The 26,355-nt window shown below is 42.1% G+C and overlaps 1 protein-coding gene across 2 annotated transcripts in view; it reads left to right on the top strand.

The window, feature by feature from the left end:
• The window catches only part of IL1RL2 (interleukin 1 receptor like 2), a 38,740-nt gene extending 12,957 nt beyond the window's left edge, over positions 1 to 25,783 (top strand). For both annotated transcript variants that reach the window (XM_081833343.1, XM_031032491.2), the window contains exons 6-12: positions 1,733 to 1,807; positions 9,218 to 9,347; positions 10,119 to 10,255; positions 11,984 to 12,127; positions 20,661 to 20,822; positions 22,522 to 24,588; positions 24,983 to 25,783. In XM_081833343.1, the coding sequence (XP_081689469.1) occupies positions 1,733 to 1,807; positions 9,218 to 9,347; positions 10,119 to 10,255; positions 11,984 to 12,127; positions 20,661 to 20,822; positions 22,522 to 22,889 (1,016 nt within the window). In that variant the 3' untranslated portion in view covers positions 22,890 to 24,588; positions 24,983 to 25,783. The remainder of the gene's footprint in view (positions 1 to 1,732; positions 1,808 to 9,217; positions 9,348 to 10,118; positions 10,256 to 11,983; positions 12,128 to 20,660; positions 20,823 to 22,521; positions 24,589 to 24,982) is intronic.
• Positions 25,784 to 26,355: the final 572 nt, after the last annotated feature.

The following is a 26,355-nucleotide window of genomic DNA, read 5'->3' as shown; positions in this document are numbered from 1 at the left end:
GGAAAGCTTCTTGATAATAGTGACGCTGCCGGTCAGGACGCATTAACTGAGTGATGGAGTGGGCGAGATTTTTCCAGATTGAGGGAGCCCTGTGACAAAATAGACCATGGTATGTGTGAATAATGGGAAGTAGGCAGGGGGGCTGGAGCAATGCTGAGTGGCGGAGGTCATGTGAGGTAATGAAGTTGGAGAAGTAATCAGGGCCAAGAATTGGTAGGAGCATGCAATCCAAAGCAGAGAGTATGGAGTTTATTCTATGAACAGTGGTAAGCAGCCAGAGGGATTGAGAGCAGGAGAGGGGCACAATGTGACTTACATTCCAGAAAGCTCAGGGTGGCTGCCGTGCATGAAATGATCCCTATAGAGTTAAGAGTGGCAGGGAGGAGGCAGGTACAGAAATGAGGGTGAGATATCAGGTAGGCACAGGCAACATGGTGGCACTGGAGATGGATACATGTGGATGGATTCAAGGCATCTGAGGAGGTAAATCCCACAGGGATTGGTGTTGGATTGAATATGGGATAAGGGATGTGGCAAAGTCAAGGGAGCTAGGCCTTTTGGCATATGCAACAGACTAGATGATGATATTATTCAATGAAATAGTATAACTCTGGAGGAAAACTGGATTTAGGAGTGAGATCATGAGTTTGGTCATGGGTAAGCTGAGTACTTGGAGGTGCCCACGTGGAGATATCAAGTTGGCCTGGTCCTGGTCTAGAGAAAGGTCTGGAGATGCAACTTTCAAAGTCCTTGTCCTTTAGATGGTAACGGAAGAGGTGGATATGAATAAGAGTACCAATGAAAGACTAGAGAGTGGAAAATAGAGGGTTTAGCCATGAAGAAGGAGGCACACACAGAGAAATGTTAGGAGCTGAAATTAGTTTGGTTTTGTGATTGATAATTTGAAGAGGTGAGAAGAACTGTTGCCTAGAGTGACTTCCAGGTTTGAGCTGTGTGCGATCTAGTGTGAAGTGGTACATCCCCACTGGCCCATGATGACCTCTGTTTGGGACACACTGAACTTGAATAGTTTGTAGAATGTGCACATAGTATTGTCATTATACAAGACACATGTTTTTGCATTTTCCTAGCTTCCCTCTTATAATGTCTCCGCATCCCACCCCAAATATAGAGGACGAATGTGGAGCTAGGTAGGTGATTACTAGATGTTGGTGGGGAAGGGAAGAAGTAGAGAAAAACAAAGGGCTGGGAAGTCAACACGAGGAAAGACAGTCTTGCAGCAGGGTGAAGGAATGGAAGAGCTGAAGAAGAACAGAAGAGGACAGGATGTAAAGAATACGGAAAAGCAGGGATGGAGGATGGAGCAGCGGGACCGAAGATAAAACATTGGCTCATGCTCTCTCTCTATCTGGGACCTAGACCGGAGCTTGGCTTAGAGCCACTGTTTACAAACTGTATTTGGATTATTAGGTAATGAGATTTTATTACACGACCTCATCAGTTTATATTTATACCAAATATAGAACGGCAAAGCAAACTCTCCTGGTAGCCCAGCTTTTAGGGTTTTTCCTTAGCATTCAATTATTTATGGTTTAAAAATATGCATTTATGAGGTGGTAGTTTATCACGCCATGAGTTTTTTTCTTTCCTTGACTCATGCTTATTAAAGTCCTGCTCAGTGCCATGTTTTCTTCGCACTGTCATTGGATAAATAGGTGGGAATGTATCATACATGATTCTAATGCAATTTCATGTGGGTATGATTTCTTAGCAGAAACAAATGGATATGCCAGAAGAATTCCTAAAATCATTTATCCAAAAAACAATTCAATTGAAGTACAACTTGGTGAGTAAAATTATCAAAGCCATTGAAATCACTAAGGGCAGATTAATATAAATATTTAATATAAAACCAGTTAAATTTCATTGAATGTCCTGAAACTTGACAAAGCATTTTAAAAATTCATGTTGAAAAATGTTGGAAAAATTTAGCAGGAAAATAATTGAATAGAAGAAATAGAGATCTTTTCTAGTGAATAGTAAAGTATGTTTAATTATAAAGCAACAGTAAGTAAATACTGGTATTTGTATCCAAATTGAAAGATTAAAGCAACATAATGGAAGATAATAAGCATATCCTACAATATACAACAGTTTAGTAAAGATTTGTGGCATTTAAGCATGTGTAGAGAGAGAGATCTAGTATATATGTGATATTAGTGTAACTTTTTAAATGTGAAGAATATGTAGTTCATTCTTTACCTCATATCAGACATAAAAATACATTTTTGATGAATCAAGGAACAACATATAAAAATAAATCCACAGAAGTACCATTAAAAACTGAGATAAATTTATATCTAACCTCAGAATGATGTACTATCTACACATAAAATCAGTGGAAGAAATCACAGAAGATTAAAAATTAGACTCACATAAAAACTGTAAATATCTGTATACAGGAAAAATGGTAAAGTGAAAATGTGATGACAAACTAGGAGAGAATGTTTGGAACAGAGACATAAAAAAACAGGTAATATCATTAAATACCAACAAATCAAGGACTAGGAATAATCCAAAAGAGTCAAATGAATAATTCACAGAAGAAAAAAAAGACTAACAAAATATGAAAATATATTCATCCACAATAAAAGAAATGCACACAAAAAAATGATATGTATCTATGAAATTGGTAAGGATTAAAAATATAAATACCAAATATTAGCAAGGATAATATAGAGGGTGTTCTAATACATTACTGGTCATGAATATGAGTGCTCCTTTTAAAACATTTGTGTTTAAAGCTCTCCAATGGTTTCCCATCTCACTCAGTGAATAAAATTCCCACTCACTTGAATAAAATTCAAAGTCCTTACATTCCCAACATGGGCCTCCATGGCTGACTTCCCCTTACCAGTGTTCACACTGGTAAGCTTACACTTGATCCCCCTGGTATTCCTGCTGTTCCTTGAACATCTCAAGCACACCTCTACCTCAGGGACTTTGCACTTGCTGTTCCCTCTATTTGAAATGCTCTTCCCCACACAGCTCCATGGTCCCTTCTTTCACTTCCATCAGGTCGCCAATGAATGTCATCTCACTTGACCACCACATTAAAACAGCACACTTCTGGGGTGCCTGGGTGGCTCAGATGGTTAAGCATCTGATTTCTGCTCAGGTCATGATCTTGGAGTCCTTGGATTGAGCTCCACATCAAGCTGAGCGGGAGCCTACTTCTCCCTCTGCCCCTCCCTCTGCTCATGCTCTCTTTCTTGCTCTCTCTCATATAAATAGATAACATCTTAAAAAACAAAAAGCAGCACACCTCACCCACCATCATGCTCTATCCCCTGAGCTCTCTCTATTTTTGGTAAAGTACTTATCACTACCTCACATATTTTGTCCTGGTATCTCTAATTCTATTTGAGTCAATGCTCCTTAGGAGCAGGCTTTTTGTCTGGTTTGTTCCTTCCTATATCACCAGTGCTCAGAACAGTTTCTAGAACAAAGCAGATACTCAAGAAATAGTTGCTTAATAGCTAAATAAATGAATGGACTGGTATAAACTTTGTAGAAGGAAATGCCAGTATGCATTCAGAACCTTCACAATAACTTTTGACTCAGTAAATTCTAGATGGTAAACCACATACAACAGAAACAGACCCCCAGGGCCCCAGAGATAGATAGATAGATAGATATTAATTGTGCTTACTATGTGCAAGGAAGGAAAAGACATGATTGCAATTTTCAGAAGACACTGCAAACTTTTTAAAAAGGACTATATCAGATTTGAAAAAGAACAAATAAAATATCAGAATTGACAAGTACAATAACCAAAACCAAAAACTCAATAAAGGGTTTAATGGCATATGAGACATCTGAAAAAAGGATTACTGAACAAAAATATAGGTCAGGATAAAATGCCTATGATTAAGCACAAAGAGACAGAAGAATAGGAAGTACAGAGGTTAGAGAGAGAGGATACCCAGAGCTAACATGTATGTAATTGTAATCTCAGAAGAAAGAGAAAAGAGAAAAGGGGAGCAAAGGCAGTATTATTTAGGTGATAATCTGAGAATATTCCAAACTGATAGACACATTAATCCAAAGACTCTGGAAGCTAAGGAGACTCGGCAGGACAAATAAAGGCAAACCTACACCTTGAAATACCAAAGTGAAGCTGCAGAAAAACAAAGGAAAAATATCTTAAAAGTTAGGAAAAAAGGAAAAAAAAATCCTCTGTGCGCAACAGTAAGCTCACTGTTTGAATTTTTGATGGAAATAATGGAGGTTGTCTGCTGAAAAAAGAATGCTAATTTTATAGTCAGTGAAAATACGACAAACCTAAAATGACAAAATTTGCTAACCACAGTCTTACATTAAAGGAGCTACTCCAGTGTTCTTTAAGCAGGAGGAAATGTTTCTAGATCGTGAATCAGCTTTGTAGGAGGGAAGGAAGGAGCGCATGTTGGCATAAATATGTGAGTAAATCCAAATGAATCTTGACTGAATGAGGCAATAATAATGACGATTGTTCATGGAATTTAAAATATGTATGAAATTAGAATTCACAACTGCATTTGCCTGTCTGCTGGGAGAAGGTTAAATGCAATTGCATCCTAATACTTTACATTCTCTTAGAAGACGATAGAAATAATCAATAATATCAGATTTTGATAAGTTCGAGGCTCTATGTTTTAATATTTAGGACAACACTAAAGTAATAATAATTTCAAAAATACAGCTTTATATGGAATAATAAAAAATAATCAAGAGGAAGGTAAGAAGGAATCCAAAAGAAGGAATCAAAAGACAGCAAGAAGGAAAAGACAGATATAGGACAGATGCTACAAATAAAACAAAAAAATATATATATATATAAGATAGTTGATTTAAACATACATAAATCACCGATTACAGGATGGGCTAAATGCTCCAAATAAAGATTGTCATACTGGATTTGAAAGAAGAAATCAAAACTCTGGGCTGTTTACAAGATGCTGGAAGAGAAAAGACTAGAAAATGATATATGTTATAAACACTAACCAAAATAATGTTGGTATAATTATACAAGTATTAAAGTAGATCTGAAGGCAGAATGCATTATTAGAGATAAACAGAGATACTTCATAATGATTAAAAGTTCAATGGTGAACCTGTAGATACATAATAACATGGCCTTAGAAGTGTGTGTGTGTGTGTGTGTGTGTGTGTACACGTGCAGGAAGAGAGAGAGTTAGTTCAGGATTATGGAGAGAAATTAAGTCCACACTAATAATGGAATAATAATAACGACACTTTGCAAGGTAGCTGGTAGAACAAAGCAAACAGAACACCCTATAACGACAAACAAAATGTGCCCAACAAATGGCCTAATGTTCATATTATAGAGCCCTGAGCCCATCTACTACAGATTACACATTCTTTCTAAGCAAAATGAAATGTTTAATAAAGAGACACCTGGGTGACTCAGTGGTTAAGTGTCTGCCTTCAGCTCAGGTCATGATCCCAGGGTCCTGGGATTGAGCCCCACATGGGGCTCCCTACTCAAGTGGGGAGTCTGTTTCTCCCTCTCCCTCTGCCCCTCCCCCCAGCTCGTGCTTGCTCTCTCTCAAATAAATAAATAAATAAAATCTTTAAAAAGAAATAAGAAAAAAAAGACATGTTTAATAAAATCCACCATATATTGGGTTATAAAGCTAGTCTCAACAAAATCCAACAGATTGAAATCATATAAACTATATATTCTCAGACCATAAAACACTGAAGTTGGAAATAAGCAATAAAAAGACAGAATAACTGCATAGGTTGGAAAACAATCAAATAAAAAAACCCTCCAGATAGCCCATGGATAAAAATAGAAATCAGAAAATAATTTGACAATGAATGCTCATGAAAAGATTACACCAAGGTTGGTGGGATACAAAGATTTGATCAGGACATACTTGATAGTCTGAATTAGAAAAGGAAGCTAGTTGAAATATCCATGAGCTGCACGCTCACCCCTGAAGACAGAAAAGGAGAAGCAAAATAAATCCAACAGAAATGGAAGACATGAGGTGAGCAGTAATAGCGGAAAATAGTGAAATAGTAAATGAACATGCAATTGAGTGATTAACAGAGAAAGAAGTTCTTTTTTTGAAAAGTGGAATGTGATTGCTAACCCCCTGAATGATTAAGAAAAGAGGGAAGGCACAATCTGAAGGAAAAAGAGGCCATCGCCATAGATAATATACACATGAAAAAGGTCATAAAAGAATATTCTGGAAAACCTAGCGCCAAACAATTTGAAAATCTAAAAAGAAATGGGCAGTTTCCATAAAAATCAGCACAAAGGATCTGGCAAAAGAAGATACAGATTTCAGAATAGACATATGACCAGAAATGTAAAATCTTACCACAAACAGAATTCTTGATCCACTTGGCTTTACTAGTGAACTCTACAAAGCATTTAATAAAGAAATTTGACAGATTTAAACAAATTGTTTCACAAAGTAGAAAAAGAAGAAATAGTCGTTAACGCATTTTATTAGGTCCGGAAAATCTTGACAGTCAGACCCAACAAGGACAAGGAAATTTCAGGCCAGTCTCATTCCTCAACACAGATGAAAAATTTTAAGCACATTATTAGCAAATTTATTTTAGCAGCATACCCAAAGGATGATACATTGCGGCTCAGTTAGGCTTACATGAAGCAATGCCAGGTTGCTTCATATTAGGTAAGTCTTCCTTTTATTTTACATTAACAAATTAAAGAAGAAAAAATACATTCATAGATGCAGCAAAGTCACTCAGAACACCTGAACTAGGAATTTATTATTTAAAAAAAAACTTCTAAACTAGGCATGTAAGGGAATGTCCTTAATCTGATTTTTAAAAATCTGTTTTTAGAAGCCCTTAGAAGAAACAACACACTTAAGACTGAACTATTAAACATATGTCCTTTGTTTTGAGGGAGAGCCAAAATCTCAACAAATTTTAGTTTTTGCTGAATTTGATAGGTTGATTATAATGTTGGTATGGAAAAAAGTAAAGACTGAATAATAGTCAAGATACTTTTAATGAAAAAGGACTAGCTGAGGGGATTTGTACCACCAGATTTCAAGATTTATGAAAAATCTACCATAGTTTAGACAGTGTAGTTCTGATGCAAAGATAGACAACGGGTTAGAATTGAAGGCCCAGAAATAGATCCACCATAAAACACACTTGATTTTGGCAAGGTTGACACTGCTCTAGGTAAGGTGTGATCTTTTCAATAAACAGAACTTGACAATGGGATAAAGAATAAAATAAAGACCTGACCCCTTTTTCACACTATTTATAAAAATAATTTCCAGTGAGTTGTAGATCTAAAGAAGTCAAAATGATGCATTTCTAGAAAAAAAATCCTTCATGATTTGGGGTAAGGAAAGATGAAAAACAATAAAGACATGCTAGTCAATGACTAGTCTTGAGGTAAAATTTGATAAGTACGACTATGGTAAACATAGTAACTTCCGTTTATTGAAAGACAAGTCAACCTACCAGAAGGTGAGACAGACCGCTGTGACAGTTTACAACAGAGGGTATCAACCCGGCCAATGAAGGTCTAAAAACGTGCTGCGGCAGGTGCAATCTAGGGCAATGCAAATTCAATCCACAGTGTGATGTCCCAACACACACATCGAGCTGGCGAAAATAAATAGACTGACAACACCACATACTGCTGAGTAGGTAAAGTAACAGGTGCTCTCCTACACCGCTGGTGGAAGGGTAAATCGTACAACCGCGCTGGAAAACGATTCGGCATCTCCTTTAAAGTCGAAGATACCCATAACCTAAGATCTACCGATTTTACTGGTAGATAGAGAGGCACGTGCACAGTCACGTACAAGGGTGTGTATACAAGAAAGGTGTGCACCGTGCCCCGGGGGGCATGCAGCGGAGAGCTCACAGCAACCTTACGCATCGAGGCAAACACTACAACAATGAGATGTGTGCATAGCAGCTGTACAAGAAATAAACAAGTGCTAGTGCATTCTCTTATCTGAATGGAGTCAGCTACATGCAGCAGCACGGATCAGCATCACAAACAAAATGTGGGCAACAGAAGCTGCAGTTCAGGAGCAAATGCATAAGTGATAAAGTATAAAGTAGGGGGGGCATGTGGGAGGCTTCTGGAGTTCCGGCAATATGCTGTTTTCCTGATGGGGTGAAGGTGGTATGGATGTGTGCTTTACATTTATGTTCTATGCTTTTTACTATACATGTGTTATAGTTCATGATTTTTGAAAAATAAATTCCACCTAGGGGCGCCTGGATGGCTCAGTTGGTTGGGCTTCTGCCTTTGGCTCAGGTCGTGATCATGGAGTCCTGGGATTGAGCCCTGCATCCGTCTCCCTGCTCATGGGGAGCCTGCTTCTCCCTCTCCTCCCCACTCGTGCTCTCTCATTCTCTCTCCCTCTCTCTCTCTCAAATAAATAAATAAAATCTTTCAAAAAAAAACAAATTAGAAAAAATAAATTCCACCTAGAATAAAGAAACATGAAGTAGACTGTGTAGAAATAAAGTAATTTTTTATGTAGAGTAAATAGATGGGATATATTAGGCTCATGGAGCAAAATCAAATAAAAAGAGAAAATAAATAGAAAAATCAAATAAAAATATAAAATTATTAAATATAATTTGTGAATGTGTGCAGTGGAGTCAGGAGAGGGGTCACGATTGGTGAAGTAGAAATATCACTGGATTTGGAAATAGAAAACCAGCGTTCATGTCTCATTTCTTTCTCTCTTGTGTGACCTTGGGCAAGTCACCAATCTCTCTGAACTTCGGTGTTCTCATTTGTAAAGTGGGCATTACAGCTCCTCCTCTTTCCTGATTTGTAGGATGGTTTTGAAGACAGGAAGACTGAAGAAGACAATGCATGTGAAATACTTGGTCCGAGGGTTGTGGGTTATTGTTAAGCTGTGAAATACTTTGTAAAGTTCTTTGTTAAGTTTCCTAAGACTGGTGGTAGTATCTGTGTTCCTGATATTCAGGAGGGCATTGGCCAGAAGCTGGTGGTATTTGGATATCACCTGGATATCTCTGTACAGTAGACACTCTGGAAGGTAACTTGTCCCTTATCATCTCTGTCCAGGGAGAGAATAAAGTAGAGGAACATTGACCTCCAGGGTGAATTTTTGGTCATCAAAAGATATTCAAGGATATTGTTTAGCTGATCACTTTTTTGTAGGCTTTTCATGTAACATTTATAAATTTGTTTTTATAGGCTCCCCCCTTACTGTGGACTGCAATATCACAGACACAAGGGATAATACAAATCTCCGATGCTGGAGAGTCAATAACACCTTGGTGGATGATTACTACAGTGAATCCAAACGCATCAGAGAAGGATCCGAGTAGGTGTTGTGTTTTTCTGGCTTCCCTAAAAGCCGACAAGAATTTCCTCCCTTACATTATTTTGGTGCTAGTACTACTTCTTTTAGATGCTTCTCACTGACCCCTCATCACTCCTTTTGGCTTTGCCTCTTAAAGATGTCCTCAGCGCTCGGCAGGGCTGAGCCTCCCCTTCAGAGAAGTGTGAGGGGCTCATCTTATCAACATTCCCACATCCTAGTTAGACAGATGAGGCAAAACATCAAGTATGGGCCTCACACAACAAAATCCATTTCTCTCAGCTAGTCCTTAAAACCAGCCTCCTTCCTATTTTGTTATATCATGAGCCATAGATCTTCAAGGCTCCAGTAGCAAAGCAGGGAGCAGTGTGGGGACTCTTGGGGGAGACAGGACTTAATCATGCGCTAATTACGTGGTAGAAACCCAATTTGTGGTGGTATAAATTGGGTGGCGTAAAGCAAGATTCACTAGTCCGAGGGCGGAAGAACTGGTGTTGGGCCCTGCAGGGTAGATAAGTTAGCCTATGTGGAGACAACCAGAGGAAGGCTCTGGAGGGTTCAGGATGACATCTGTCGCTGTCCAGAAGAAAATGGAAATCCGGAAGGGCCACAACTCACGCACCTCACCGAGCTAGTCCGTGAAGCATTCCCAGGGTAACTGTGATGGCCTAAAGTGTTCTCCAGAGAGAGAATTTTATTCTCTGGACTGAAGATGATACACTATGCTGGGTAACTATGCCTCACATATAAATGGTTGGCTCCTTTCTTTTACAGATCCCACATTTCTTTCCAGAAACATATTTTTTACACAGTGAACATAACCTTCTTGGAAGTGAAAATGGAAGATTATGGTCATCCTTTCATTTGTCACGCCGGAGTGTCAGCAGCATATTTTATTTTAAAATTCCCAGGTAACGGTTCGGTGGGGTACACGCTGTTCAGAAGGTTCAAAACAATGACAAGGAGACACTTGGTGTGAGGCAGCAGAGTGATATTCAATAAGGAAACTCGGCATTAATTTCTTGTTTGGAATTTGTTGGTTTCAAACTCATTTCCAGAGTGGGGGGAGGGGTGTCAATGCTCCTGAAGGCAATGAGTGACCAACTCAAGAATTGCCAGCCATCACTCCTGTCTACTTACCAGGGGCTTTATGAATCTCATAAATATTGCATGGCACGGTCTTCTTATCATGACCATTGCAGTACCAAGATCCCTGAAGTCTATACATTACAACTTCCCAGACCTGGGTCCTCCCAAAGGGGGAGGTGGCATTGTTGCTCCAAGATGTGGGGAAGGACAAAGAGAAGTTGGAAGGATGGGAGGGAAGGGCCAATCCATCTAATAGAAGCTAGAGGCTCAAACAGGTGGTCAGGATCAGATCGGGCGCCCGCGTGCAGAGCAGATCCACTTGGTTGTGCTGGGACTTAATCAATGGATTGCTATTTCTGTTGACCCAGAATGTGTTTTAGTTATTGTGCTTTATTGTATTTAAAGACATACTGCAGTGCATAGGGATGTCTTTGACCTCAAACTGTTTGCAACATGGTGTGACCTAGGGCAGGTCATGATAAACTCCTTAGGGAGTATTTTTTTTTTTTAAATGAATGTGTTCTGGGGGGTTCAAAGAAAAGACAATTTCCCCTTTTATCCCCCCCCCCCATACACACATACATACATACACACCTTTTAGTGGAGACTGGAGCATCTGGAAGGGGCTGATGAAGGAAGTGGTGTATGCGGTGGATTCTAAGAATGGAGAGACTTTCTCTTCCTTTGTCCTTCTTCCTCTTTCCAAATTCTCTCCTTCCTAGAGCCTCCTTCCATGGCATCACTGTTTTGGCCTGTGGTAAGGGAGCAAACTGTACTGTTCCTCTTCTGGGATGTGTAGGAGCCTGTTTTCAGGGACTTGACATTCCAGGGTAACTGGTTCTGCTTCTTGGTCGTCTCCCACCCACAGCTTTTGCCATAATTGCTCTGCAGTGTGTTTGCAAAGCAGAGCAGGGATAGACACGCTTTCTGCCCTTTCAGAGACTGTGCCTTGCAGACAGGCCCCCGGCCTGGACCTTGTTGGCACAAAGAGGATGAGGGGGCAGTTTGGCTCTCCGCCAGTCTTCCGGAGACAACAGAGTTGGCTTTCAGGGGAGGCAGCTGATGGCTCTTTATTTACGACAGGTGCCCTGCTGCTCAATTTTGAGTGCCCATGAAAGCAGTTATGACAGTGGAATAATCAGGAATGTGCAACAGAACCACCGGGGAAGGTCTTCCAATAAACATGTCCAAGGCTCTACCTCGGGAGAGTCTAGTAGAGTTGGCTTAAGTGAGACCTGGCCGTGTGTGTTTTGAGAGAAGTCCTCATGCACTCCAGCCAGCCCCATCAGGAGCTAGGCTTCTGCAGAATTATCCTCCTCAGGTTCCCAAGAGCACATTTGCTTTCTGAAATTCGTGGGCCACACCAGATTATTCTACTCCCATATACCTATTATATTTAACTGTAAACAAATATTTAAGCATTATCCTCATTGACCTCTAACACATTTCCATTTGGCACTTGTAATGTGATCTGTATAAGTAAAGCATAGAGTTGACTCTTTGTTTTATCATTATTATTTGTTTATATCTTTATTTGCTGTCATTTGTAGCTCCAAATGTTCAAGCTTACTTGATAGGTGGGCTTCTCGCCTTGGTGAGTGCAACAGCATCTGTCATGTACCTCTACAACATTTTTAAGATCGACATTGCACTCTGGTATCGAAGTGCCTTCCATTCTACCGGGACCAGAGAAGGTAAGCGTGGGTAACCACCAAAGATTGTCTCATACTTGGCATCCACTCATCCGTATAACCATTGTAAATACACTTTATCATATTTTACTAGCTTACCTTTCATGTTGTTGGCAAATTGGGAGGAAGGACTCTCCCTGGACTTCTCATGCTTCAGGGAAACCATTGGTCCATGGTCACCAGCATTGTTCAGTCGAATGAGGCTTGCCGGCTAGTCGTGGCCGAGCAAATCTTTGCTAAGAAGCAGGAGCACGTCATCTTCTGGGTCCCACTGTGACTGTTTTAGAGAGGTTCTCACATCTACTGCTGTTTGCCAAAGAAGACAATTTCTCCTAGAGCGACAAAGGGCTCTCCATCCACGATACGTCTTCAGCACGGTGGGCGCATGAGCAGAGTTTACGTTATGGAGAGAGATGAGCTGCCTGTGGGGGCAGCTCTTTTAGGCCCTGTACTTGGGGCCTGAAAGATTTAAGTCCCTGACTCGCAAGGCTAGAGAGAGACCTGGGTTTGCATCTGGTTCTCCCCTTACTCCCATGTGATCTTAGGAAGTGTTGAATGCTCTTCTCTTTCTTGGCTATAGAATGAAAGAAAAAAAGAAGCAAGGAAGAAGAGAAGGGAGGAAGGAGAGGAGGAAGGAAAGTAGGAAGGAGGGAAGGGAGGAAGGAGGGAAGGAAAGGGAGGAAGTGGGGAGGGAGAGAAAATGATCAGAGCCTGCCTCTCAGAGTATTGTAGGAACAACTGAGTTGAAGTCCAGGAAAACCCTGAGCAGGGACCTGGGGCACAAGGGGCACCCTGTAGTCTGAAGGCCAAAGCGAGCTGCCTCTGCCCCTTTGCCCCAGGTTTCAGCATGGTCTCTGGAGCTCCCGTCCTGCCAACACGTCTCAACACACAAATGCCTCAGTGCGGTCCTGAAACTCTGAGGAACAGGCACTTCCCACCATTGTGGTATTTTTTTCTTTTTCTTTTTGTTTTATAAGTAGGCTCCATGCCCAGCATGGAGCCCAATTCGGGACTTGAAATCATGACCCTGAGATCAAGACCTGAACTGAGATCGGGAGTCGGACACTTAACCGACTGAGCCACCCAGGCGCCCCACCCCCAACCACTGTGGTTTTTTTAAACTCTGTGCTGTTTTCTTGTTGTCTCAGAATGGTTGTGATCTATTAAGGCCTTGAAAAAAAATAATAAGTCTGCTTTAATGTCCTCTGATTGGATGGAAAATTAATACACAGCCGAGAGAAGTCTATGCGCTTCACGTACACGGAAATACCCACATTTATACCATTCAGGTCTGGAGACCAGCGATGAGGACTAGAGTTGGAGTTCAGGGAAGTGGGTGTCCAAGCACGTTTTATGAGTACCCACCAGTAAGAAAGGCATTATTTACACCGAGGGTCTGCTTTGCATATAAAACACACAGTACAAGTTGTTGTCCATCTATTTGAGAAAACAGGTGTCCTAACTTGGACTTTATTCTAAGGTAAATTTCCGAAATCAAAACTGGCAGTCCCGGAGCAGTGTAGAAAGCAACACGTTCTTTCTTGAGGGCCAAATTCAATCGCAGAAACGCAACTGTGCATGTCCAATGCCTCTTGAAGCCTCTCTAGTCCTGAGGCCCGTCGGCTGGATGTGGGGTCCCCTCGGAGCCTCCCTGTGGCTATGCTCCTGCCTGCAAATGTGGCAGAGGAGACCAGCACACCACCACTTGCTTTCTATTTACTGACTGACTGGACATTGCGGGGACTTCAGTGGTGTTCCCAGATCTCTGGTCTGGGTGCGCGTCTCACTCCATGACTCACTGTGACTCCCAGGAGCATGAGAGCCGAGGGCCAGTGCAGCTGCCTGCTGGTGAGGTCGAGTTTAGCAGGAAGAGAAGAAAGGAATAGTGACTCACCCAGAGCAGGGGAGCTGAGCAGATGACAGACTCAGGGAGCCCCACCCTCTGCTGAGACTGGGCTCCAGCCCAAATTCGGGCTGAGAATTTGGACATCGGGGCTCACAGTCAGCCAGGGCTCCTTTTTTTTCTTAATTCAGATAAGTACTTGCATACTTTATGACTAAATCTCTAATCTCTACAGCTCCATCTATGAGAACGACCCCTGTAATTCCTCTCTGAGTGTTGGCTTTGACAATGAGCTAGAGATGAGACTTAAGATTTGTCCCTGATGCTATTTCCAGCATTGTGTCCCTGGGAGATATTTTCTGAGTTATTGGGGGGAACCTGTGGAGTAAGGGGTGGCAAATACAAATGAAGAAATAGACAAATTGTGTCCTTCTTATGATAAAATATTTCCCCAACTAGATGAGTTACACTTTATAACATGAGTAACAGGTGGGTATAGCTCAGTTTTATTGAGTCATCAACAGCCCTAATCCATGAGTTCTGCATGTTCTCTAGTAAATTATAGGAGTTACTTTAAAAATTCTCCTTCCGGGTGTGCATGCGTGTACAAAAATAAAAGGGCCAGTTTCCACATCTAGAGAGATTTGCATATGTCTCACCGCCTTCCAAATAAGCTTGTGGAGAACATACATGTAGAACACAACAATTAAAAACAAAAACAAAATAGGTATAGTGAATGGAGGGTAGAATGGTAAAATAAAGCTTGGGGGTAGAATTAATGACAAATTTTGGACACTTTTTAAAGATGAGTTAGCTTTAGAAGTAAAGGTAAAAGCAATGACAAGACACATTGTGTGCTGTTCACAAATGCGCTTCAACTGCTTATGAGAGCGCATAGCTTTTTCTGGGACAATTTTCCAAGGAAAAGTTTTTGTAGGGAGACTCATTTTTAAAGGGTGTAATATAATGAATCTTGTCTACAACAACTTTCCTGTGGTAAATGTAGTAGCATGTTGAATGTGGCTTTTCTTCTAGTGTCTTCCATGCTAGGGCTAAAATGCCAAACCTCATGCAATCAAGTAAAAGCACTTATGTGAAGACCAAATTGATTCTGTCTGATTTTTCCATTGGTTCAGTTTGATTAGGTTTGAAACTTAAGAAAAGAAAGTAAGGGGTTGAATAATCTTTAAGCAATCTCTCATAAACATTAATACATCCCAATAGACTTTTGTATTTCTGCCAACGGCCAATAAAGGCATATGCAGATGTTTTAACATCAAAATTAGGGCTGAATGTCTTCAGGAAATTAAAGGAGCTTGGCCAGAACCTAGATAAACTGTCTAGGTTTATCCACTATATAAAGGCAAGTTGTGGGAGTATCTGCTAACAGGCCCTTTCCTTAAAAAACTTACTAGTAGGTCTACGTTTCTACAGTTTTCTGGATGAAATAAACAGTTGGGGGGGCATGTCAAACTCATCATTATCTATTGCCATTCATTGTTACCTTCCCAACCACTCTTACAGTTACTATGGCTGGGAAGCAAATTACCTCAAAACTTTGTAGCATAGAGCAGCCATCTCTTTTGCTGATGGGTTCTGCGGGTCAGGACGTGAACAGGCACAGCAGGGATGGCCTGTCCCAGCTCCATGATGTCTAGGGACCCCGCTGGAGGACTGGCAATTGATTTTGGCTATCAGTTGGTGGCCTCAGTGACCAGAGGCCCCAGTGCCCTCTCCATGTGGTCTCTGTGTGGGCTACTTTGGGCTTCCTCATGGCACGGTGATTGACTTCCGAGGGCTAGTGTTTCAAGAACAAGAGAGCCAGGAAAAGCCATATTTTCTCTTACGACTCAAACCCTAAATCTATAGAGTCAATTCTACCACATTCTATTTATCAGGGCAGCTACAGAGTCCTCATCAATTTCAAGGGAATGGAAATAGATTCCACTTCTTTGTGGGGAGGTATGGTCGGTTCTGAAAGAGCATGTGGAACTGGAAATATTGCTGGGGCTATTTTCTGAAAAAAATGCAGTCTGACACACTTGCAAGGGACTAATCAGGTATATGCTTTGTGACGTTTCCTCCTCCTGATTCTCGTCTCAGCCACACCAGAGGGAGTGGTGGACTTGGATTTGAATCAAGGCTATGCACTTAGCAGCTCAAAGACGAGAAATAACACAGCCTTGTCTGTCTCAGCTCCCTTTCCCGTAATCCGAGGATACAAATGTGACCCTCACCGTGACCATGACGGGCAAAGCTGGCAGGCAGTTGTCTGAGAGCGCCCTTCAAAACCTCAGTCAGAGACTAAAAGCAAAATGGCCTCAGCTTGATGTTTTTTGCTAGACTGGTGAATAAAGGACGAACTGATCATTTGGAAGTGATGAGAACCCACTGCATTTTTGAGAACAAGCCACAGAGGTTACATTACTACCCAAAAGCTTAGAAAGAAAAAAATAAAAGATGACCCAAAAATTGGGAGCATTTTGTATTTTGCTTTTCGAGAAGGTGTGAGAGTCCCTTGCTGCCTAAGTCTCTTCTGTCTCAGAGTCTGCATTTGCCCAGCATGGAGCACCTGTCTTTTCAGACACCTCGCCTAAAAACAGGGAACGTGGAACACAGTCAAAAGAGAGAATTCACTCAGCAAACATAGGTTTTTGTTTTGTTTTGTTTTGCTTTTTAATGAGAAGGAAGAAAGAGAAATGGCCTGAGAGAAGAGAGACACCGTGGCAGGGTTTCAGACAAAGGTGGTGATGAACACGGATGTTTGCTGTAGTTTACAGACCAAGAAATACTGTATTCATTTGGGAGGCTCTGCTATGTGATGAGGAGAATGCCAACCCAACCAACCCTTTATCATAAAAGGATTAAATATTATCAAATTTTTAAGGACATTTAAATCCTTTTTAAAATGTTTAAAAACATAAAGCCTTTATGAAATCCTAAAAAAATTTTTTTTTCATATGTCCCCTGGCTTTAGAAAGTCAAGTATATGACATTAAATTTAATTCAGAAAAATATCCACTTATGGAGTGGTGGTATAGACTAGTAATATTGAAGACGTTACAGAAGGAGTTTTAGCTGGGTTGGGTTTCTGCCGACTCCAAACACAAATTAATCATCCCTTGGGTACCTGCCTTATGACTCCAATTTATTAAAAAGCTGAATCAGCTCATGATCTAAAACTTCTCTCTCCCCTCACAGATTTAACCTTCTTGAGCCTCTGTAAAATCAAGCTCCATTCAGACATTTGGCAACTACTGATAGGACCTCCTCTGTCTCAGTTCCTGCTCCAGGCACTGGGGGTGGAACCCCACCAAAAAAAGTCCCCATTCTCATACGGCTTCCTTTCATGACAGGGGTTGGGGAGACTGAGGAAGAGTGAGTGTGCATGGATGCCCATGTGTGTGTATTACCATTTCCACAGGATGGCCAGGAATGGTGGGCAGAGACTTAAAGGTTGTCAGTGGTGGTTGGCGTGAGAATTTATTGAATGGGAAAAGGCTACAATGTAAACTCTAAAGTTCTGTACACATTTTAACTACAGATCTTCCTTGACTTATGATAGGTTATATCCCAATAAACCCATTATAAGTTAAAAATATCATAAGTTAAAATGTACTCAAGGGTGCCTGGGTGACTCAGTTGGTTAAGCAACTGCCTTTGGCTCAGGTCATGATCCTGGAGTCCCAGGATTGAGTCCCACATCGGGGTCCCTGCCCAGTGGGGAGTCTGCTTCTCCCTCTGACCCTCCCTCCTCTCGTGCTCTCTCTCTCTCACTCTCTCTCAAATAAATAAATAAAATCTTTAAAAAATAAAATAAAATGCATTCAATGCACGTAACCCACAGAACATCACAGCTTAGCCCTGCCTACGTTCAACGTGCTCAGAATACTTACATTAGCCTACAGTTGGGCAAAATCATCTAACACAAAGCCTATTTTATAATCAAGGTTGACTGTCTCATGTGACTGATTGAATACTGCCCTGAAGGTGGGAAACAGCAGGTGTATGGGGACAGATGGTTGTCCATGTATCGACTGTTGACCCTGGAGATTGCGTGGCTGACTCGGAGCTGAGGCTTTTTACACTGCCTACCATCAGAGAGAGGAGAGGACCGCATATCACTAGCCTGGAAAAGATCAAAATTCAAAATTTGAAGTATGGTTTCTCCTGAATGTGTATTGCTTTTGTACCATCATAAAGTCAAAAAATTGTAATCGAACCCTCCTAAGTCAGGGACTGTCTGTACTATTATTTAGACAAAAACTAGAAGTATCCAAGATTTTACCTTCTTTCTTTGGGCTCAGAGCCACCCTTCTTTTCAAGTCTGTTCAATCAAACAAACTTCCATAAAAAGGGAATAAAAAGGGATGGCTTCTTCTTGGGTCCCATTAGGTTAGCTGTGAATCTCCAAATAGCCTGGAGCTCAAAAAAAAATCACATTTTCTAATGAGATGTTCACTCAAACCTTCTAGCCCTGCTAGAATTTCTTACTCATTCATATGACCCCTGAGTAGAGCATAAGCATCCCCCTTCCATGTGCTTCTCAAGCTCTTCCCCTTCTTGGACTCTTTATCCTCCACTCCTAGCGCCTCATTTTTTTCTAAACCCTTTAAAATCCAGGAACTGCCCTCCATCCTTTATGAATTTTCCCCAAGAGTTTCATGCTATGGGGAAGTTTTGTTTCTTTCCATCTCTCCTGTTCATTCAGCCATGTGATCTTGTAACGCCTCATGTTTTTATTTCCAAGTCTCTGAATGGTCTTTCCAGTTAGATCTTGTGTCTTGTTCAAGTGTCCAGGGGTGAGCACAGTGACTGTTACCTGTGGTTGGTTGCTCAATTAATGCTTAGCTCATTCCAGTGATGATGAAATGTGCTGTTGTATTGGACTTCTCTGTACTGCACAGCAGATTCCTGGAGTCTGCTCAGAGGCTTGGTCTCTACAATGCCGTGTGCAATTGCAGTGACGAAATTCACTAGTGGGTCTGAATCACAGAGACTTGGCCCATTTTGCCTGGTGCAGTTTACGACAGTCCGCCATTGCACAGGACCCATCAAGAGTGAAGATGATGGAGACTCCTGCTTTCAATTCTCATTTTCACCACGGGGACTGGTGGACTTAGAGTCAAAGGTGTCAGGTTGGAATTGGGGCTGGGTGACCTTGGAGAAGTGATTCTTATGTAACGGGGATAGGACCACCTTCCTCATAGGTCAATGCCAATGGGGTAGGAATACCAATTGTAACTGACAAATCACTGGAGGCTCAATGTGGATAAATCTGAGACTTAAATTCTTCAGGGAACCTAGTCATAAGAAGTAGAAACCCACACTTTTGTGAGTTTTCCCTCCAGAAGCCTGACTTGGTTCTGACTGTAAATATCAGAGAAAAAAATCTCTTTGTGCTTCCAGCAGGGGGAGGAGAAAAATCATTTTGAAATATCCTAGAGCACTCAGTTCTTATTAACAAGGCCTGCCCTCAGGAGAAACTAGTTAATGAAAGCCTTACCCGCTAAGGCATTATCAGAGTCTAACTGACCTGCACAGGAGGAAATATCCAACTCCAGCCCAATCTAGCCAACCTGCCCCACCTAAGTGGGGATAAAAAACGGAGAAATGCTTGTGAAGTTCATAGTCCAGAGTCACTAAAAGACAGATCTAATCACAGGACCATAGAACATGTCCCCTCCCTCCACACCTCATCACCCTGTAACTAAAGGCCAGTTTATAGCACTTTCTTTTACCGATACATTCTATCCAGCTCTCAGAGAAAAGTATAAGGCATATTAAATGCACAATTTGAAGAGAGAGCAAACATGAGAGCCAGAAATGGCAGGGATGTTGGAATTATCAGACTGGGAATTTAAATCATCCCTGATTAGCATGCTAAGGGATCTAATGCATAAAAGCAGACAGCACACAACAACAGATGAGAGATGTAAGCAGAGAAATGAAAATCCTGAAAAGAACCAAAAAGAAAGCTAGCAATTTAAAAAAAAAAAAAAAACTGTAACAGAAATGAAGACTGCCTGTGATGGGCTTACTAGTGGAGTGGACATGGCTGAGCAGAGAATCTCTGGGCTTGAGGCTATCACCCTAGAAACCTCCAAAACTGTAAAGCAAAAGGAACAAAGACTGGGGGGAAAAAAAGAACAAAGTATCCAATGAGTGTGGGACAACCACAGAAGATGTAACATAAATGTAATGGGAATACCAAAGGAGAAGAAAGAGAGAAAAGAACATAAGTATCTGAAACACTAATGACTAAGAATTTCCCCGAATTAATGTCACAATCCAGGAAGCTCAGAGAATACCAAGCAGGATGAACAAAAAAACAAAAACCTAGGCATATCATTTTCAAACCACAGAAAGTCAAAGGTAAGGAAAAAAAGTCCTAAAAGAAGCCAGAGGTAAAAAACAAAACAAAACATTACCTATCGTGAAACAAAGATGTGAGTTGCATTCACCTTGTCCTCAGAAACTACGCAAGCAAAAGAGCATTAGTGAAATATTTAAAGTGTTGAGAGAATGAGAACCTAGTGTGGCAATGCTTGGAGCCAAGGGAGCCAACTGGGTACTCTGAAGTCATTGAACCCAAGGGAAAAGGACATCATGGTAGCAAGTCAGACTTTCGCTCTGTTAACATAAGAGAATTTGGTAGGAATTAATTCTGAGTTTATCCCATTTCCTTTTCAGATGGCAAGCTGTATGATGCCTATGTCTTATACCCCAAGCCTCAAAGAGAAATCCAGAGCCATGAGGTGGACACGCTGGTGTTGAAGATTCTGCCCGAGGTGCTGGAGAGGCAGTGTGGATATAAATTATTTATATTTGGCAGGGATGAATTTCCTGGACAAGGTATGTTTTGAGTGAAGTGTAAAAGCCACAAATAAAAAGGAAAGGGAAGTCTCTTTTCCTTCACTTTAGAAGTGGTGGGGTGGGAGGATCTGCTTGCTTTCCCCAAGGAACCATGGGGAGTCTTGCACCTCCTCAGCCCACAGCCCCTGAGCCGAGTTAGGACCAGCTCTCTTCTCTCTGGGGCTCATTCCTGTAACAGGATAACCGGGATTCCTGGTTGAAATAATGTGACTCTCACTATGAGTAACACGAGCAGTTGGCTGATGACAGCCTTGGCCAAGGGACCAAATGGAGAAAAGAGGTCATTTGCCCTCATGCCCTTGAGACTAACTGCTGAGCATTCTCCATCAGTTCGAATATGTAAATCAGCTCATGTTTAAAGATGATTTTATAAACCTTAACTGCCCAGGCTTCTTCTACATAAATAAAATAGAATTTATTTATTTCCGTCTCCCTTTGAACAAGAGTGTAGCTTTGGGCAATGAAGGCAACATCTTTGAACCTCAGCTGTCTTATCTGTCAAATGGGGAGGAGAATACTTCCTTAGCTCGGGCAACAGAATGAAATGAGGTAAAACCTGAGTGGGGACCAATATGGAGCTTAGCGCATATTAGACATTCGACAGATAAAGTTTCCCTCTTGACCTACATATTTTCTTTCTTGGAACGCTATACAACAAATGGCCGAAATTTGAAATAAGCATCCTGCACTAGTCAAGAGGAAACCAAGATGACTACTTTACAGCATTTGGTAGTGGCCTTCTCTGGGTCATTTGGAAAGGTTGCTGAGTACTTTGGATTTGTAGGTTGCCCATATCCGTGGTGAGTGACAACTATATCTCAGCCCGCATCTTTTCAAGTTATAAGATCAGCCTCCATGAGGAACTGAAAATCTGATCTAGTGCTCGCCATAAATGTGTGGAAGACTTCAAATTTCATAAGCATATTCTTTCACTCACTTATTCAGCAAATATTTATTGAGCACCTGCTGTGTGCCTTGTAAAATTCTAGGGGCTAGAAAAATATGCCAAAGAGAAGAAGAACATGAACTTGGGGAGGTCACAGTGTATTTTTATATTCTAAGAAAAAGGAGGATAAAAAAGTTAGTCGTTATGCTAAAAAAGACCAAGTTTCATCCATAGCTGGATATTTCCAGAACTCTCCCCAAGAAATCATCAGGGGGTGTTATTTAGTTTCAGGTTAGTCCTATAAATCCTGGGCATTTAGCTAGCTACGAAGCCCAAGAGGAAAACACAAATAAAGATTAATACAACATTGGAACTACCTACATTTTCCCTGTCCTTTTAAAATCTATTTATTTAAAAAATGTGTTCATCATCTAATATATACTAGACCTTCAGTTAAGTTGGTGATACAAAGTTAGGCACGATAAGACCCTTGTTCTGGGTAGGTCACGGTCTGTGGGTGCAGTCAGTGGGCTAAGGAAAGTGACCTATCAGCAACTAACTACCAAAAAATATGACTTATGAACACAAAGGACCAATTTTTCAGGGAAAATCAGGAAGGCTTCACAGAAGATAGGATATATGTTAAAAAAAAAATCACTTTTGTTACCCATTCCTAAGTCACATTTATTTTAAAGTCCATGTTGCCTTTATCCAGGGCCCATTTCTAATATTCTCAGAGATCGATCTAGGCTCTTTCACTCCTGAGACAGTCTGCATCTTCTTTATTTGCAGCAGTGGCCAATGTCATTGACGAAAACATCAAGCTGTGCAGGAGACTGATCATCATCTTAGTTCCTGAATCCCTGAGCTTTGACTTGTTAAAGAACATGTCGGAAGAACAAATTGCAGTCTACAATGCGCTCATCCAGGACGGGATGAAGGTCATCCTGATTGAACTGGAGAAAGTTGAGGACTACGCGGCCATGCCGGAGTCAATTCAGTACATCAAGCAGAAGCACGGGGCCGTCCAGTGGAGTGGGGACTTCACAGAGCAGTCACAGTGCGCAAAGTCCAAGTTCTGGAAAAAAGTGAGGTATCACATGCCACCCAAAAGGCTGCCACCATCTTCTTCTGCCCAGCTGCTGAAGCACACGTCCTGATACCTCCTGGCTGGCTAGTGGGGGGCCAATGTGGGGTTGGTCACCCGTGATGGCGTGGTCGGCATGGGGTGGCTCATGGTTGGACAAGGACACATGGCATTTGGGCAGTCGGCTTGAAGCTTGCCGTTGTGTACTTGTTGCTACAGGTCCTCTGTTTGCTGCTCATTTTGATCAGAGCTCCTTCTTTAGGGAAAGGCATCACCCTTCCAGAAGGCCCTCATTCACTTATGGGCTCTGATGAACACTCCCTGAACACAGAGCAGATGTAGCATGTGAGCCCCTGGGGAATGGGACATGGAGGACTGTAGAGTGGCAGTTGAGTTGTCAGGAAGTTTGGTGCATGGTGTGGCACCCATGGGGCCAGAGATGGAAGTCAGGGGCTGGCAGGAGGCAATCTGTGGGCTTGGGGAGGGCTGGCAAGGAGAACTGCACTTTTTTCGTGACCACGATTTTAGCACACTCATACTGGAAGCCACTGAGTGGTCACACAGACCAGTGGGGACCAAGTGTGGCCCCACTGGGATTGCCCATTAATCACCATCCTGTTGGGCCCCAGCCTTGAAAGGAAAGGATTTGTCAAATCAAAATAAGTAACAATTCACTTGTTTTTCCAGCTGGCCAAGAAGGCTGGGATTCTGAGCAACATGTGAGAGAAACAGCACACCAAGATGATGTGATTCTGGTCCACGTAAAACAAAGTAATCCTTCAGTTAGCCAGCGTCCCCTCATCACAGGTCCATTTATGATTTAACAAGGTGCAAGGACTTTTGATGCTCAAAATTAGCTGTAAACTCATCACTACTTTCAAAGACCCCCACCTGAGGAGCTTAGATAGAGTCCACGTCTCTCGTTCTGTGGCTGATGACATCAAGCCCTAACAAGTGGCCTGCTGGGGTCAGAATGTTTGTGTCCCCCAAATTCACATGTTGCAGTCCTAACACCCAGTGTCATGGTATTGGGAGGTGGGGCCTTCCAGAGGTGATCAGGTCAGAAGGGTGGAGACCTCCTGAATAGGATTAGTACTCTCATAGAAGATACCCCAAGAAGTCCATTGCCACTTCGGCCATGTGAGGACACAGCAAGAAGTCTGTGATCTGGAAAAAGGTCCTCACCTGACCACGAAGGCACCTGTTCTCAGACTTCTTGTCTCCACAGCTGTGAGAAATTAATTTTTGTTGTTTGTAAGCCACTTGGCCTATGGTATCTCGTGATAGCGGCCCTAATGAAGAGTCCATGGGGGCTGGAAGGGGGTCAGCCAGTGGGCAGGACAGGGGAGGGGGAGGTGGGGAGGAGCAGGAGGGGTGAGAACAGGGACCCCAGCATGCAGGGAGGAGCAGAGTGTATGGGGAGCAGGGAAAAGGACCAGGTGGCTCTGTGTCCTTCTCGGGCTGCCGATAGCATAAAGTGTCTGGTGGGACTTTGTCATCTTTCCCAAATGGAACTCTCTCCCTGTTAAACACTACCTCCCCCTCTCCCCTGCCCACAGCCTCTGGCAACGTTCTGCTTTATGTGTCTATGATTTCGGCTCCTCCAGGCACCTCATGTAAGTGGAATCATACAGGATTTGCCCTTTTGTGCCTGGCTTATTCCACTTAGCCATAGGTCCTTAAGATTCACGTGTAATATTTGCTTTTTGTTTCATTCTTCTTATGGAGTCCCCCCTCCCTTCTTTCTTTCTTCCCTGGGTGAACGGCAGCAGGTATCGATTTTTTTTTTTTAAATTTTATTTATTTATTTGAGACAGAGAGAATGAGAGAGAGAGAGCACATGAGAGGGGGGAGGGTCAGAGGGAGAAGCAGGCTCCCCGCCGAGCAGGGAGCCCGATGCGGGACTCGATCCCGGGACTCCAGGATCATGACCTGAGCCAAAGGCAGTGGCTTAACCAACTGAGCCACTCAGGTGCCCCTCGATTTTTTTTTTTTAAAGATTTTATTTATTTATTCATGAGAGACAGAGAGAGAGAGAAGCAGAGGGAGAAGCAGGCTCCCAAGGAGCAGGGAGCCCGATGCGGGACTTGATCCCAGGACTCCGGGATCATGACCTGAGCCGAAGGCAGACGCTTAACCGTCTGAGCCACCCAGGCGCCCCAGCAGGTATCGATTTTATTATGGTGACAAGGGACAACCAACAGAAATAAGAAGCTCAGGAGGATCCTTCTAATCAGATGTTTGTGAATTCTTTGCTTCTCGGTTTCTGTCTCCAACATGGGAGTCGTGATTTTTCATGGAGAATTTGCCAGTTTAAGTAAAGGAAGCTGCTTCTCTTGGTGCACCCAGAAGCGAAGTGATGGTGGCTGATGTGTTCCTCCTTCTGTTCCTCTCACCCCTGAGTTTTCTCTCCTCTGCTTGGTACCTGGAGATTGCAATTGATGCTGGAGAAGGCTCTATGGCCACAGACATCAGAGGGGCACTTTGCCCTTCACTGTGTCCTATGTGGATCCCATCCCCTACAGCCTTCCCCTCCCTTCCAAGCCCTTTCTCTCCAGAGAGTGAAGAAAGACAGAGCAGCCCCACGAGTCAGGAGACAGGGTGAGACCCTGGGGTGTGTCCTCTTGTCAGGCTGTCCCAGTTGCCTATGAATTTTAGAAAGAGATTCTCCAGGATTCTTCAGTGACTAACCTTTTATAAATAAATGACAAGTTGAGGCTGTCAGAAAAAAAGAAAGCCAATCCATCAGAGGTAAAGGTATTTTCTGAAAATCTGTGACTTATGGGAGACCAGTACTGTTGGTGAATTTCTTGATTGGAATGATTTTTTAAGTCAAAAACTTCCTTCCCCTCCAACCTGTGCCCTATGTTTCTTTTTGTCTAAAAGTATGTAAAGCTGTATTATTAATGCAATAACATGAATGAATTATATCTGCACATTGCAATTCTATTGTTATTAAATATGTTTTGTGTCCTATACAAGAGGTGCCTTTTCTCAAGGGTTCTGGCCTTTCATGTATTTGGACATGGTGCTGGTGTTCTCAGGCTTGAATATACTCTCCTAGTGATGGACCAAGTGCTCTGAATCAGGATTTGTACAGTACAGCCACATGGCTTCAAAGATGGATAAAACTTGTCTTATCCCAGTAAGTTCTGTCCTTTTAAACAGTGGCCCTTTCTGATAATTTGAGGAGCAATGTGGATATCTCCCTAGAAAAAATGTACATACACACAAAATTTTGGCTGCATTTTGAGAAGGTTGACAGAGTTTTTCAAGCTCCTCAATGGGACCTTACAGAAGGTCCCCAGGCTGTGGGAAAAAGACCCCTTCCCTGGAGGGACTTTCATTTCTGTACTTATAAGATGTGATCTCGGAATTTTACATGGTTCTGTGTAGAGGTCCAGTGATAAACGTGCCTAGTGAGCCATTTGGGGGTCCTCCTAAAAGTTGTTTGGAAAGGAACAAAGACTTGGGATTTTTGTGGTATTTTAGTCATCATCTAGCCCAGGGCTACCTTACTGGTCTGCCACAAATGAGCT

This window comes from Leptonychotes weddellii, chromosome 10, assembly GCF_054177405.1.
Source record: "Leptonychotes weddellii isolate Sample4059 chromosome 10, ASM5417740v2, whole genome shotgun sequence".
NCBI lineage: Eukaryota > Metazoa > Chordata > Mammalia > Carnivora > Phocidae > Leptonychotes > Leptonychotes weddellii.
Note: the sequence above shows the minus strand (reverse complement) of the source record. Positions and strands in the feature narration are given on the sequence as shown.